The 16,809-nt window shown below is 41.2% G+C and overlaps 1 protein-coding gene across 3 annotated transcripts in view; it reads left to right on the top strand.

Moving 5' to 3' along the window:
* Ppox (protoporphyrinogen oxidase) overlaps positions 1-13,244 on the top strand; it is a 33,272-nt gene extending 20,028 nt beyond the window's left edge. For all 3 annotated transcript variants that reach the window (XM_037422930.2, XM_037422931.2, XM_075892802.1), the window contains 2 exons: positions 4,272-4,421; positions 7,172-13,244. In XM_037422930.2, coding sequence (XP_037278827.2) covers positions 4,272-4,421; positions 7,172-7,354 — 333 coding nt within the window. In that variant the 3' untranslated portion in view covers positions 7,355-13,244. The remainder of the gene's footprint in view (positions 1-4,271; positions 4,422-7,171) is intronic.
* The last annotated feature ends 3,565 nt before the right edge of the window (positions 13,245-16,809 follow it).

Genomic DNA, 16,809 nt, shown 5'->3' with positions numbered 1-16,809 from the left:
CTTAGTTTTACTTTGTAGGTGTAATTTCAGTACTTTTAATTTTGTAAGTAACGTAATGCGGTGTAAATTTTTCAGAAGGGAAACCGCCGAACCGAAGGCTGAAAGTTAACATCGATTTGCTTTAATCATTAGGGCTAATATGTACCGAAGGTAAAAACTGGAAAATTGTTATTTTTCTAGTATTTTCAAAGGCTGAGAGTAATTTTGTATGCCTTCACTGTCATGTGGATTTGTCGTGAATTAGCATTTGGAGAAGAAGTTACCATAGGCCGAATAATTTCATAAATTGATTAAGTTTGGCGCGACACGGTAGAGTTGTCGTTACGCACTAGTAGTATTGAGAACATTCTAGTGCACTGTTTTAGCATAAAACCTAAGCCATTGTTGGGAGGTGCTTTAAGGACTATTGCACCTAGGTTTACTTTTGTGTTGTACACGGTGTGTTACAACGTAACGTTTGAATGAATTTAGACAAACTGTAAACGATTAAGCTTTTGGTTAGTAGTGCCATGAATTTTGCAGCGCCGTAAGAATGAGAATAATTGAAAGCGCTCAGAAGAACTCAGTGTTTTTTAATCAAAGGTGTTAGCAAAGGCAGGTAACTAACCAAACTAACCTGCTAGAAGGCAGTGTTTGTCACTTTTTGTTGTTGTCTTCTTTGAAGAATGATTGATCAAGAGATCATATAAACGGATGATTAAGCTTTCCCTAAACATCAAGGTAGACCGTTAGGTCACAACGTAGGTTAAGCTTTCGGGAGGCTGGTGAACTTTATGTCTCAGTGGTAGACAATTACGGGCGGCCGTAAACAAAGACGGACGTTCGGACAAAATTAGCGCTCACTGAATCCGAGTTCCTGACTGATGCTCTCAGCAGGACAGGGCCGTGTAAGTAGTCAGCGACAAAAAGAAAGAGTCTGCCGTTATATGTCTCGACGACAGTGGCAACGAGTATGATGCGTTCTACTTGAGCCAGAGTTTGGGCTCTCGTGAGATAACGTACTGCGCTTCAGGAAAGGAGTGCGCCTGCATTGTGTAGAGCATTCATCAGTGGCAGTGTTATCTCAGGGGAGGGCTAAATTTAAAGTAGATACAGGCCATTGTCCCCTTGGCTACAAACCATGACATCGAGGAACAGTCGCCTTGTGAGGCGGAGCTTGATTCTTCGAAAATATCATTTTGACATTAGGTAAAAAAAGGGGCAATTTGAATGGAAACGCTGACGCGCTCAGCCGCTCTTTCTAAGCCATTCTGGGGTGCTCTTGATGTATCGAAATTGATATTTTAGTTTTTTCGTGCATCTTATGTAAATTTGTAAGGTAGCACGTCTGGTTTTTCGGCTCAAGTGAGTCCTGAGAGTTCTGAGAGTGAGCTTTTGTTAAAGCTAGTAATTAAAATTGGTTTGTCATCCCTCTTTTGGCTTGGTTTGTTCGAAGGGGGCCGAGTGCTTGCTTGTGCATGTGGTCCAGTTGCAGAAACGGTGTCGAAGATTCGGCCTTTACTCAGACCATGCCACAAGCGAAGGCGAGTTCTTGGGATTCGACTACGGACCCTTTCGTCGTCCCTGCGAGCAGCAGTGTTGACCGCTGCCCTCCGTGACTCATCTGGCGAGGGGGAAGCTGTTATGACCGGCGTCAGCAGGCGCCATGCTGTCGCTGAGAAGCGTAGCCGGGCCGCGTTCCCACGCCTGGAACTCCAGTTTTCTCGGAACCAGCGTCCAGAGATGACGGGGGAGCGGCGCTCTTTTAATCCCCAAACAAGTAGCCGACTCGCCGAATGTCTATGCTCGCCAGCTATTGTCCCTGCTAGCCGGCGGATGAGACGTCCTGTCGCCACGAAGCTGTAAGCCGTTCCGGAGGGGACAACAAAGAGCGTATTCCTTTGAAGAAACGGCGACCGCCGCCACAAAGTGCCCTGCTAATTGAGCGGACAGATTGGCGGACCGTTTGATGTCTGCTGTCCGAAGCTTGGAACCCCTCGACCAGCGACATACACGACGAGCAAGAGACTCTCTGGCGCCACCTTTAAGTGCAGTGATCTTGACTCGAAATTGGCTGTTCACGTGCGCCGTGCCTGCTCGTACCCCTCACCTGTTGTGTGTATGTGATTGGTGTTCGACTGAAGAAGGAGGAGCCCGAGAGGGCTTATAACGGCGCCGCAGAGTGCAGGACGTCGCTCTGGACCAAGGAAAGGTTCAACCACCACGTTCGTAGTTTGTGATGGCTCTGGACCAAGTAAAGGTTTAACCACCACGCTCGTGGTTTGTGAACTCTTAACCTCATGCTGTAAATATTTGTAAATAGTGCCATAAACCTTGTTTGTTTTTTCGTATCCCCAACTTGTAAGCGCTCGTTTCCTCAATCCGAAGCTACACCACGCTACCACAGCACCCCGGGATCACAACAACTGGTGATCGGAGGTGGGATCACGACAACGGTATGTTTCAATCAACAGGAGTTTCGTTTACTGAGATGAATAGGGGTGCAGAATACAAGCCCGAAACCAAACACACTCGAGGCAGCTGTTCCATTTAAACAGCAGTTCCATTTAACAGATTTCCATTTACTGAGAGTCTACTGTATATATGTTGATCCTTGCTTTAACTTATCTGCAACTCTGACAAGCTGATATTGATCAGTCACTCTTTCCTGTGCATGTACGATGTCCACCACCTGTTTTAATATGCATATATCGTAATACACTGTTCTGTAAGTCTCGCTTATGTTCCAGACAAGCAACTAAATTGCACAGAGAATCAAGAGCTGAGGTTCAAGAAAGTGTCTGCGCGCACTGATCATTTCCGAACCAGACACAGTGACGATCTTATTGACGAAAAACGTTTATGTTGGTACATTATTTTTCTTCATTCAGGTAACTGATCAATTCGATTAAAGTTAGTGCTACCCTGCCCCCGGAATTTTCAGTGCTTCCTCGATGCCTGACCACTGAACGAAGCATTGTGAAGTCATCGCAAAACGAAAATAAATTATCAGCAACTAACACCTGAAGGTCTGCGATATGTGAATGGTTTCGTTTTCGTGCCCAACGAAACATTGCGGATTGAGCGTACAGGATGGTCAACGGATGGCGCTGGACATTTTGATTATCCCCTATATAAAAGTACTAGAAGTTTCAAAATACAAGGATAGAGATAGTGCTAGTGCTGAGTTTTTTGCGTCATACTTTAACAAGGGGTTAGAGCTATTCATTAAGATGAAGATCATTAAGATGAAGACCTGTTAGGATGAAACTTTATGCTGATGATTGTTTGATTTATATGCCTGTAAGCTGTACTGATAATCAGCTTGAGTTGACCAAGTGCCTTGAAGATTTGAAATTGTGGTGTCACAAATGGGATATGCAAATTAACCTGAAAAAAACTACTTATGTACACATTAACAATAAGAAATATGTTCTCAAATTTCAGTACAGCATAGGGAGCAACATCCTCTGTGAAACAACATATTTTAAATACTTAGAGGTGACAATTACGAACAACTTAACTTGGCACCGTCTTATTGAATCAGTTTGTCCTGAGTCATTTAAAAAATTGTTATCTTCAAGCGAAGTTGCATAAAACACCGAAACAGGTTAAGCTGCTTGCATACCAAACATATATTAGACCTAGACTGGAGTATGCCACCGTGGCTTGGAGCCCTCACGAAAAACACTCAGTTACCAATTTAGAACGTATTCAGAGGCGTGCAGCATGGTTTGTGTGCTCTAGATATGGAAGGCGGGATTCAGTAACTGACGTGCTCAATTCATGCAATTTAGAAGCACTGGAAATTTGAAGACAAAAACAAAAACTTGAAACGTTATATCGTATAATGCAAGGTATATTAAAAATACCTAAAGACGAGTACATACGCCTTCCCGGAAAACGTAGCGCCAGATTGAATCATGATGCCCCCATTAAACCTTTCAAAGCTCGCACTAACATCTTTTGGTGGTTATTTTTTCCGGATGCTATAGAACAATGGAATCGTTTACCCCAGGATGTTGTTAATAGTACCGATGTGCAATCTTTTGACTGAGAAATTGATGCTTATTTTGGTCATGGTTCGATTGAACTACTGCTAATTTTGGTTTCTTGTGTGCATTGCTATTTGAGTTCTAGTTGTTTTGGTTTTCTGTTTGTACTTATTATTGTACTCCCTCCCTGTTATGACCCTCAAGCGAGCATTGACAGTAATTATAAATAAATAAATAAATAAATTAAAAAATGAATGAGTGAATGAAATACATGTACATCTCAATTTTGTCTTTCAGATCGTAATGGGTGGCCGCTGGTTTAAGCAAGCTTTTGGCGATGTGGATAGTGTCGAGCCTGATGCCATATTGGAAGCTGCTAAGGATGCTGCTAGGACATACCTTCACATTGATGACCCGCCTGTCAAACACCACGTGAACCTGCTCAAGGTGTGTATAAACAAGTTGGGTGAGAACTGGGCTGTTGTAACGACAAACTGTTAACAAGATGCTTTCACAACAATCTGTCTTTTTAAACACACAACTTCTGTGAACAGCACATATCCATGGCAAAACATCAAAGCACTACAGATGTAGAAGTCACATAAACAAGAAACTTTGAGTCGTGGTATGTCTTTTAATTAGCCATAACCTGGAAATATGCATCAATATAACAAACCCAGATATAACAAAATATTGGTTATAACAAAGTAAATGAAAAATGGTCCTGCAATAGATATAGTGTTAGAAATATACCTTTATAACTAGGCTTGGCAAGTATTCGAATGCTGCAAATACTCGATCGAATAATACAGTATTCGAGTTTGCTTCGATTCAAATTTAAATTATTGAAAATTTGGAAGTATTCAAAATGAACGAATGGTTGTATGTTAATCCACATGCAATTTTTGTAAAGGTGGTTTCACTGTAGTGCAGGAATGTTACGTCGTGAAGGTGCCTACTTAATCCGCATGTAACTAGTCCTAAATGTGGTTTCATTACATTTAAAAAGTGTTTTGCCATGAAAACACTTATTCAGGGTAAATTCGCACTGCTGCGATGCTCCATCTCAAGGTTTAATGAACCCTCATACCGATTCATCATTTATTATAAAAAGTTTAAAAGCTTGCTATAGTGGTTTATCTGCTTTAAGTATAGGAAGTTTTAAAATGTAATGTATTTTACAGGTTATCACGTGCATTCTAATGAAAGTCAAATTCTGCTACTATTGAAAGTTGTTTCCACTTCCTTAGAACAAAAAAGAATTGCATTTGCACAGGCCTCGTTTCAAATTTAAAAAAAATGTTGTGGAGGTTAGTTGGGTCATGATAAATGTGTTCATTTTCGCTTACAATATATACAATATATTATATGTGATATATTCAAATTTGATTCAAAATCATTCAACCAAACGTGCTATTCGCTTCAAACCTAAAATTAACTTTTTGCACAAGCCTATTTATAATGACTATCTAGATATAACAAACTTATTTTCATGTAAAGTGCAACTTACTTATAATGAGGTTTGAGTTATATATTCAGTAATCCCTCCCTATAATAAACTCAGTGAGGTTATGAAAAAAAATCATTATAATCAGTATTTCAATGTACAGTTAAACCTTGTTAAAGAAACACTCAAGAAAAATATTAAGTCGATGCTGATTGCTGAAACAGCGGTCCAGAAACCTGGTAGTGCTACTTTTGTGCCATGGAAGTGGTTATTTTGAAATAAAATCACAAATTAGTGATCCACATCGGGTTAGCGTACTTCAAATTACCCACCTCAGGAAGGATTTTGACTCACGTCACTGCTGTTATGTAAAACATTGCCCGGCTTTACTGCGCGGCCGCTGACACTGGTAGCAGCAGAGCGAAAGTAGTGGTAGCCACAGCAGCAACAACGGCCATTGAACAATCCTTAGCCATGGCCTTCGAGATGTGAGGCATGCTTGGTTCAATGGGGCCCCGCTGTATGGCATGACCTGTCTAGTTAAACCAGGCGAAAATTGAACTTTTGAACCACTCGCGCCATTCCCCATAGTAATGTCCGGCCGTTCTTTTTTCCTGAATCAAACATAAGCGAACAAAAAGCATTTTATTGTGTTTCTTGATGCACAGAAAGTTCTTAATTTAGTGCAGCTAGTTCGATTACTAGTGATTAATCATAGACGGTAAGTACGATGTCATCGGGATCATTTTGCAAATGTCCTACTCATGGTGCATGTGTTCTCATGCATTTACCTCAATTTTTCAATAAGTAGGGCACTGCTGTTGATAATATTGTTGTTTCAGGTGTCATACATTGAGCTTTCACTCTGACATAAATTGCTATTTGACTTTAGTGTCCTTTTAATGCATACCTGCCGGAAATGCGGCTTAAGTATGCAACGGGGGGTGTAGCATGCATTAACCTCTTCCTCAAATAAATGTGCACTGATTTTGTAATTGTTCGTGTTTGTTTTTTCGCGCTTATCAGTGCATAACGCGGTCACGAACATATACACAGCATAGGTAGGTGACTCACGTTTTTGCATTTATGATCTTGGCGCAAGTTTTCAATACTTTCACAACAATATCTTTTCAAAATAATGAGTGATTTTAGCAGTACTTTGAGATTTCTTGCACCAAGATTTCACTGTATATAAACAGATCTTCTTCTTCTTCTTCTCATCATCATCGTCGTCGTCGTCGTCATCATCATCATCATCATTATTGTTATTATTATTATTATTATTATTATTATTATTATTATTATTATTATTATTATTATTATTATTAATAATAATAATTATTATTAACTAATAAGCAAAAAATGTGCAATTGTCCTCTCAACACTGCAGTGGTTCGCTGCCTTTCTGAACACCTGTAACGGCACTTCAGTAAACTTTATCGCTTTGCCCAGTCTGAAGTCACACACAATGTGGGGAATAGTTGTGGGAACCCAATGGGGCAGTTCAAGGTGATCAGCAAAAATTGTTTGTTAGCAGTCTTTGCATCTCCTGAACCTGTAATTTTTCATGAATGACGGAAGTTCGCAGAGTACCAAGTGAATTTTATTGAGATTTGATAGCCGAAAAATCACCGGAGTTGGCCTATGACACCGTTTTTGCTTACGACAGGACGTCCTGTGTGCGTCTTTTTTTGCGTAATGTTCTATTTTTAGGAATGAGCAAAATTTTAACCAGCTTATATCGTTACAGGAATGTGTCCCGCAGTACCTTGTCGGCCACCTTGAGCGCATGTCGAATATTTGCGAGTATATCAGCAGCCACAACATGCCTATGACCCTGCTCGGAGCATCATATCGAGGCCCATCTGCCAACGAGTGCATCTACCACGCAAAGCAAGCTGTTGAGGGGTATCTAGAAGCACTAAACGCATAGTTGACCTTTGTGACAAGTTGTAGTAATGTCGACTGTAACAAACGCAGCAACGCGATTTATCCACTGCATTTTTTGGCAGGGAGCAAAAATGTCAGTGTCATCTTAGGTGCACTTGATGGGGTGTTAAACAAAAGCTGTACAGTGAAGAACACGTCTATTTTTAACCTGGTAGAAGCTGCTAGTTTATTGAAGTTGTAGAGAAACCGAGGATGCTTCTTCCAGATCTTCCCTCGTGCACCTATGTGCTTCATATGTGCACCAAAACGTGCCGCGACGTAGTTTAATTGAACTGTCTAATTGCAGAGTCCACGGAATAACTCGATTGTGAATGATCACTTTGATGACAAGGTGATTATTTTATGTCTCTCTCGCTGCACAACATTTCAACTCTGCAACTGTAACTAAAGCAACGTACTGAATCAATTACCCATGCATCAGAGCATTCAAGCATTTCATTCCTTGCAGAGATTGAGGAACGTCCGATTCAGATTAGAGTGGCAAGCAACATGCTTTGATGTTTGGAGTCTACGGGAAAATAACATATCTAAATTTTTTTCCTGTAAGTGTATTGTTGATGTTTAACAGTTTACACTGATAATAGTAGAGTCAAATGTCATTATAAATGCCGTGTATGTAACTAAGTAAATCTGAAACATTTCTAACCAATATCTGCATAGAATTATATGTCTATAGTGAATATTTGCCATATAGCAAAGCTAGTTTTTTTGTGAAATGTATTATGTTTTAATGAGGTTTGATATACTGTGATGCTTTGAATGTAGATGTGATGACCTATTCATCTCAGCTATTGCTAGTACAAAGATATTTCCAATCCCCCTTCAAACCTATAGCTGCTAGAGGGGCAATCGTATATAGCAAAGCTTATTATGCTCGACTGTATTTTTTGTGTGAATATTGAATGTTTATGATGCAGGGTAACACTTTTGTGGTTTTGTAAATGGAGTCCCTGTTTGAAAGATTGCTTAGTAAAGCTGGAAATCTGCTTGCCATGAAATATCAGAAAAGCTTAGGAAACGGCTGCTTGAGTGCCAACTTTGCTTACGAATGCCAGAAGTCTGCTTGTTGGTTTGGTAATATAGCATGTTTATTATTGCACTGAATGCATGCATTTGTTGTTGGGCAAACAGCAGAAAACATTAACGAACACAGTTATCATATGTTGAAGGGACACTAAAGAAGGCAACGATTTTTTGCGTGTTCGTAAAGTACAATTCCACAATCCTGAAAACAGAAAATTTCATCAAGCCAATGTCATGAAAATATGGAAAGTGCATTTTGAAATTTTTGACATTATACATGAAGATTCTGGTGCAATATTTTAAAATGAAACTTCAATCTTAAGTTTTTTTGCTAATAATGAACTTACCGTATGAGAGTGGAACTTTAGACATTAGGGTTCTCAGAGTGCAGTTTGTTAATCTAAACAAAGTCATTCTTTCTCTTCTGTGTCCCTTTCACACGAGTTGGAAAAAATATACATTAGGAGCTGATTTTTAAATGTATTGTAGCTCTTATTGCACAAAACTACAATGTTCTATTCCACTGAATCTACAAAACAGGCCAAAAACGTATGACTGGTTGGTCAACTTTTTTTTTTACAAATGTAGGTCATGCTTCATTTTTCTTAAAAGCTCATGTGAGCTTAGCAATGCTGTTGATGTAATGTAGAATGAAAATGAAGCTAACAGAGTGGAAATTGTTCTGATTATTGTTGTGTGTCGTAGGCATGAATCAGGCTTGAACAAGGACTTCTCAGGTTACAACATACTTATCGACCAGCTGTTTCGCATTCGTGGAGTGTGTGTTCAAGGTGTTTTATTGGGCTCTTTTTGTTTGGCTATAGCATTTGTTTTCATATATCGATTTCTGCTGATGGTGTAAGCTAAGTTAAAAATTTGTGTTAGCTTTCGTGTCGGCATATGGGGAGAATCGTTATCGGGATATTTTTATTCATATATACATATGCGTTTTTAAATATATTACCCTAAAGTAGATATGTCTTTTCTTAAGTTATACAAGATGTTACACTTGAAGTAAAACCGGTTGAAGCGGTGAGAATAAGACGATCGTAAATAGTCATGCCATAATATACGTACTGGATTGTGTGTGTCCTATGGATAGGTCTGAAATGTGTATTTTTGGTCATGCTTTTTGTTTCCTATTGAGTGCACATGTTAGGAGACTTGTGGCTTGCTTATTTTCCGATTCCCATGAAGTTTTATTGTCTTACATGGACGTGGACATCTGCTGATGTTTTCAGCTGAAGTATGTCACCATCGCTCATCAAGTGCCATTTTCTGTGTGATGAACATTTACTCACTGTAAGTTACTGTTACTCAAAAATGTTATCATGTCATCACAGGAAAGCTTTGTTATTGTGTAACCTGTAGCTCGAGGACGCTTTCCATTGAAGTGCTATGAAATCTCAGCGAAGAGAAGCCACTGATGCTTTTAGGAGCCTAAATGTAATGGCAGTTGTAGCATTCAATGCTCAGGTGAAACCAGTTTTGTTCGGTAATGTGTAATTATTTTTTCTGACCATACATTCTCTATTGAATGCTAGCCATTTCATTCCCTAGCTGTGCAGATGTTTACAAGTCATAATAAATAGTGTGTTCTGTAACACGAAACTAGAGTAGACTTTCTGTTAACAGAAATCTGTTAAACGGAATGACTGCTTAAACAGAACTATTGCCTCTGCAACACTTGGTTTCGGGCTTGTATTCTGTACCTATGTTCACATCTCGGTAAATGGAACTCCTGTTAAATTGAACATATTTTCCCGGTCTCTTTAGGTTCCGTTTGCTGAGAGTCTACTGTACATGAAGTATATTTTAAATGATTTTGTGACATGACATTGTATGGCGTCAGTGTTTTAAACTTGTGCTTCATGATAGCTATCATCAATCTATGCACAGAACACTTCTTATGGACATTATTGGTTGAAGTAGCTGCCCCACAGTCTGCATTGGGCATGTGATAAACAAGCCTCCTGTAGCTGAACGAAATTGTTAGATTTTGTGTAACGTCCATCAAAATATGTTACAATTGTGTTATAGAATGCCATGAAAGAAACAGACAATAACATGTGGCCTCCAAATAGCAATAAGACAGTTGCAGATGCACTGTTATCGAAGTTTGTTAACACTAGACCATTTTCTAGTGGCCTTGCTTCACATTTTCATTCGGATTTTCTTTGTTAATTGATCAGCATAAATATACAAACTTACTTGCTCAGTAGTTAACTAATATTGCAGTAAATGAGGCTGTTACTTTTCCTTTTTATGACATACTGTACCATAGGCCATGTGCAGAGCTCTCAATCGCGAGGGAGGAAAGGGGGAGGACAAGTCTCGGTTTTTAGTCCAAAAAAAAAAAATCTTCGCCATGGATGCAAAATTGAAAATGGAGGGACGCTGTGTTACTCACAATAACCTGCTGTATGCCTCACTTTTCCTCCGGGGCCAAAGGTAGGAAGTCAACCTAATATGTAACCCGTGCTTTTAATGCACCATCAAGAATCAATCATTATTATTGTCAAAAGGATATGTAATCATGACCGTGGGCATTAAAAAAAATGGCATGAAAGACCCAACTGATTAAATATGTGGGGCAGCATTGGTGCACCTCCCCTTCAGATTACTAGAGGGAGAGGATGCCCCCTCCTTCCTTCTGCCCCCACCATGTGCATGTCTATGTATGGTACCATTTATTTAGACAATCATGTGAGGAAACAGTTGAGAGAAGCAAAAAAAGATTGAAAAGATCCAAGGCAGCGTGCTGTCAAGAGCAAAAGATGAAGATGGCTGCTGTGAGACTTCATCATTGCTTTCAAAAGAACTGTACTGTCTTACAGCACATATTACATGTTCACGCAGTCTTGGGCAGTAACTAGTTACTAGTAACATGTTATCGGTAACTAGGTACTTTTTTGAGTAACTTCTAACTGTAACTAGTTACTTTTAAAATAGAAGAACTTGTAACTGTAACACTGTTACTTTTTTACACGGCAATTGTAGCGTAATATACCGTTAGTTATTTTTGCTTTCATAAAAAGGCATCAAATATTCATAATCAATTATAATCAAATAGTCATAATTTTAAATGCTTCTCACTTATTCGAACTTTCTCCTTTACTATATGCTCTCTACCTTTCACCTTTCCACGATAGTCTTCCCCTCACAGTTTTGAAGATAACGTCGCTAAAGAAGAATATGTTCCGTGCAGAAGACCCTATTTGGAGTTCACTTCGAAACTACATGCCGGAAATAATCATGTTGCCGCTGAATGACTTTGCAAATTCACATGTCGTTTTGGGGGGGTGGGAACGCAGCGAGGTGGTGAGCACAAATTTTTTTTTAATGCGGAGCATTTTATAGTCACTTACTCGCGAATCCTGTATCGGCGGTGGGTTAGACACTCCCACTGCACATGTTCACGTCTTGTGTCTCGTGCCAACTGTCGCTCCCCCCCACCCAACTCTTTTGCCTCGCAAGGCCGACGCAGGCAGCGTCTGCTAGTAAAAACCCACTGCTCACGCTGCACAACCATTCACTGGTTACCTCATATATGTAGGCACTGGATCGGGCGTTTGGAATTCATTCAAGGGTGTCCTTGCTTTCTATTGACTTGGCGCTTTGCTTGACTCGAGTAATGAGAAAATAAAACCTTGAGGAGATTTTATTTTTTCATTACTACATTATCTTGATAGAACGTTTCAATGGTGTAGGCATAAACTTATGTTTTCTGTGCTAAGAAATAGATGGCAGTTTTTGTTTAACTAACACTGTTCTGAAGGGTGAGGTTTGTTATCTGCTAATAGCAATGGATTAACTCTGCTACATCCCACACTTGAAATTGTGCACAAGTGTTCGGGACTGCATTCCCACTGGCCACTAACAAGCCAATTTGATGTTTGTGCATTTGCCTCCTAATAGGGGCATAACTAATATAACTGTGTGTACCTGTAGCACGTATTCCAAAATAGGTTAGTGTAGTGATTGAATTATGAATTCTTGCTATGCACTCACTCTATAATGTGAAATCTGATAGTATCCATACATGTTCTTCCCTTGAGCCCTGCTGCTTGTTATGTTATGGGGCCCTTTTTTGATTATAGAGACAGGGCAGTATTATCTATCTATGGTAGCTTGATGCTTAGATTTTTTTTTGCTGCTGATCGTGAAAGACTTTTGGGCACAAAGTTGAGGCAATATTGTTGTACTACGTTCCCACCATTTACAGATTTCTTGTGATTGTTGCATGAGGAAGTATGTGTCGAAACTTTTGATGCTGTGATGTAAAGCTATAAGTGCTGAAATTCGGTTCCTGTGCTCAGAAAGCTTTTGCAGTCAGACATATATCAATGAAATATTGGAACATGTATTTCAAGAAGGAAATTGTTCTGCACTTTCAAGTGGCAAGAATGTCTTAGGAAGTGCTACACAGTCATAAATACAGCATGCACATTTGTGTCTTGCTGTATATGCTTTTACCAAAACTTGTGCATTTTGATGGCTTGTTAGGTATTGTAGAGTATTTCTGTGAGCTGTTAAAATGCATTGTTTCTCAACAGTGACTGTCATAATATTATTTCTCGCAATCCTTTTACATGTACTTGGAATATTTATCCGATTCTTGGTCTCTGATTTACCTTACGAGTTTTCTCACACTTAATCTTTTCTAAACGTGCCTGAAATTTTGTGAAAGTGTCAGCCAACCTTTGTCTTATACAGACATGAATTTGTGACTCTACCAAAGCACGTAAGTTGGTGTGAATTCTTATTGGTGCACTTTAAGGTGTTTGGCCATCTGGGTTATGCTTTTGCCTGCTGTAAAGCATTTGAAAATAAAGTGCATGAAAGGTCAAGTGTTCTTCCAGTTTGTTTGATGCCGCTGAAAACTGTGAAATCTTTGATGGCAGTTTCCACACAATGTTGTGACTTCTAAGAAAGGGCTAACATTAAGTTACGGTGACAGATTAGTGTTCATGCGTGTCCTAAGTGACACATTTAGGAGAAGCTGTGATTCTGTAATTGAGAAATGATGTCAACATACTAATATCATTAACTGTTCTGGCACTTGGGAGATAGGGCACTAACTTCAATAAGCCAAACCAAAGGTAAGAGCCATTGGATGGGTACACAGTGGATTATAATGATTGTGTAAATGAGAATAATGTCCCTCAGGCAGGCTAGATGACGTTTCAATGGTTGGACGTATCTGTGTCCAATGCGCCATGTAATCCTTGGCATGTTATATTTAAAGGGCCCCTGAACTGGCTTGAATAACTTTTTTAACATTTCAAATAAATGCGCGCATCGAGTTCATAATTCTGGCACGATTAACAACACTACAAGTGGTGATATTGCGAGCGGCGGGAAGGCCATATTCTATGAAACAATTCTTTTTCCTCTCCGGGTCTTGCGGTAATCCTCGGCAAATCCTCGTGTAATGCTGATCCCGTGACAGTGTACATACAGAAGCCTTAATTTGCGGGCGAGTATTGCATTGTTGCAATGTCCGTGCTGTAAATCTTAACTCCCACTTTTTTTCTTTCGAACCTGCCATTCTCGCCTTTCCTGCACCTAGAAGTAGACTGCTCCACTGGCAGAACTTTCTGTACAGAAACTACACGTCGGCATTCTTTCGAAACATAAAGCCGAGTTGCTTGAAGCCGACATGGCAAAGCGATGGAAGGTGGGAAATGCTTTGGAGGCAAAAGGAAAGTATGTGAATTGAGAAAAAAAAATAAAAACATATAAAATATTGGCCTTACAATATATAAATGACATTTATTTTTGTACACATTTGACGAGGTTGCAATTTACAAACAGTTGCAAGCAAGAACTCATTTGTGGTAGAACTGCTTTGTTGGCCTTGAGATAGCAAGGAGACATTGTGCCGAGGGCCAGATAATACTGCTCCGCGGGCCGCAGGTTGCCGACCGTTGCCCTACACTAATGGCCACAGCAAGTATCGCACACCAAGCGCGTAAACAGGTCCACAGAAATGACTGTAATATCAATACCGGGATACCGTCTCAACTCCAACGTTGACGCCCCGCGGGCTAGGACGACTTTTCTGTCTCCATTTCTTTTTCTCTCTCGATTTCAACAAGAGCATCTCAGTTCTGGTCTGGAACAAGGGGCGCGTGCCACAGGCACACTGATACTGCCACACTCCTTTTCCAAGTTATCTTATCGCCCCATACACTGGCAAGTGCTACCTTGCGCAAACCGTGTCGACTGACGAAGAGCCACCGAGATAATCTTGGAACCTTCCGATGCGATTACGCGCATAACGTGGCCATTACACATTCTTTTGAAACTTACGTAGCCGCTAGCGATAACGCTGGAATATTGGACGGCACATGTATAAAGGCCGACGCGCATTACCGCTTCGACTCGCTCGCTGGATTTCGTGCCGACTGGTTTTGCCCCCGCGATCTCCGACGACAGCGCCGCTCTGGCTGACTCGACTGGCTCGCCCTACGCCATCTGACGCCGACAGAGCTCTCGCTGAGTGGTGCCCCGTCGTCGGGCTCTTGCGACCGTGTCCATCTTTCCTATCTTCTTATTTCTGTATGTCGGTCTCTCTATCCCTGCCCCTATATCTATCTCCATCTCTTTTATTCCTCCATATCCCTTTTAATCCCTCCTTACCCCATCCCTAGTTAGTCACTCGTGAGGCGTCGCACTATGAGTTACGGGGTTAACTTCTCTCTTCTTTTCACTCTTTTAAGAATCACCCCCCCCCCCTCCATCACCACTTGTCAGTTGATCGATGGCCGACGCTTTGTTCGCCGCTGCCAGCGCCAGTGTGTATCCCTGCAATCTCGTTTCCAGTTCACCGGCCACAAGTTCGGACAAATAAACAGTTTAATATTAGACATACAGTTTGCTCCTTCAGTCCGTGTCACAACTCCATGAGAATATATTTATTTAGAAAGTTGCCAAGGTCCTTATGTCCTGCAAGACGCATCGAGACGACAGCCTTTCACCTCTCTTTCTTGTCCTCTTCATTGAACTCTTTCTTGAATGTTTTCCTTGCCCTTAATTGACCCTTCGTTGAATATTCTTTCTTTTCTTTTTTCTGAGTAGATTGTGTTGAACCGCTGCTCCTATCCCTGAAGCTCCTCCAATATTTCCCAGCGTAGGATAGCAAGCCGGACGTGCGTCTGGCTGGCCTTCCTGCTTCCTCCTCATTTGCTCTTCGCGTGGCGTCGGAATCCGCGCACGTTTCACTGCCTTCAGAATCAGCGGACGGTTCAGCAAGCGGCGATGTTTTGTTGTGACGTCATCAAATGCCATAATAACGGTAGTTAGAGTGCGAGAACTGAACGATGACAAAGAGACAAGAAGGAGACGAGCGTCTCTTTGTCGTCGTTCTGTTCTCGCGCTATAACTACCGTCATGTCATACCAACTAGCCGAAACCGCCACACTTCTAAGCCATAATAACGCCACAAATTTTGGTATTCTGTGGCGTCATGATGACGTCACATTGAATGAAGCTTCGCTCCTCACATTTCGCCGGCCGAGCGCGTCCGCAGCTTTTGTACCGCTCGTTGCATCTTCAAGGTCACCGTATGATAAAGGCTTTCGGCCTAATAAATCATGGCAGTCACTGATCTATATTTGCTGCTGCTCGAAATTTTGGAAAAGGTCTCCGAAAAACTTTCTGCTTGAAGTTTACCCTCTAGTTTTATTTTTTTCCGAGGAACATCAGAGGTGAAGTGCGAAGGAAAGCGCTATAATTTAAGCCTTCTTTCTTGGAAGGACAACCGGGAGTGTGATCGCATACGTGCTAAATTTTGTGCGCACAACATCCCGACCGCTAGCGCGCTTAACACTACGTTACGATACGTGGCAACACCACCATTTAATGATTCCGCGTCCGGATTGTTGCTAACAGCTTGAGCAAGACCATTAGGCGGGTCGATGCGGGAACCCGGCGCGGGGTTGGCTGCTTGCTTAAGCCGTCCACAAAGGGCAGCCTTTATAGGCCGACCCGGTCGCATTTCGACAGAGAGAGAGTTTCCCGCGATCGCTTTCCGCGCTGCTTATTTGAAATCAATTTCTAAGGGAGAACATGTGACCTCTATCTTTGCTATGGCGCCCACACACCGGTAAGCAAAAGCAGCTCGTGGTTCGCGCGTCGCAACTGGAAGCGGCGGCTTTTGCGAAGGTGACATGACTCGAAACGAGACTAGCTTTGACAACAAGGAAGACGCCAATGACGTCGTCTGGATTCTGACGAGTTCTTTCCTAATTTTCACGATGCAGTCCGGTGAGTGTAAGGGCTTCAAGAAAGCGACATGTTAGAGAGTTGTAGGCTATAGAGAACGCGAGGGGCTTGCGTCCCACTTGCGTACGCAAGCTGCTTAGGTCCCAGTAATACAAGTAGGAGTTGGGTTTCGCCGCCTACGTTCTA

This window comes from Rhipicephalus microplus, chromosome 4, assembly GCF_043290135.1.
Source record: "Rhipicephalus microplus isolate Deutch F79 chromosome 4, USDA_Rmic, whole genome shotgun sequence".
Taxonomy (NCBI): Eukaryota; Metazoa; Arthropoda; class Arachnida; order Ixodida; family Ixodidae; genus Rhipicephalus; species Rhipicephalus microplus.
The sequence above is the reverse complement of the archived record's forward strand: the minus strand, read 5'-3'. Positions and strand labels throughout refer to the sequence as shown.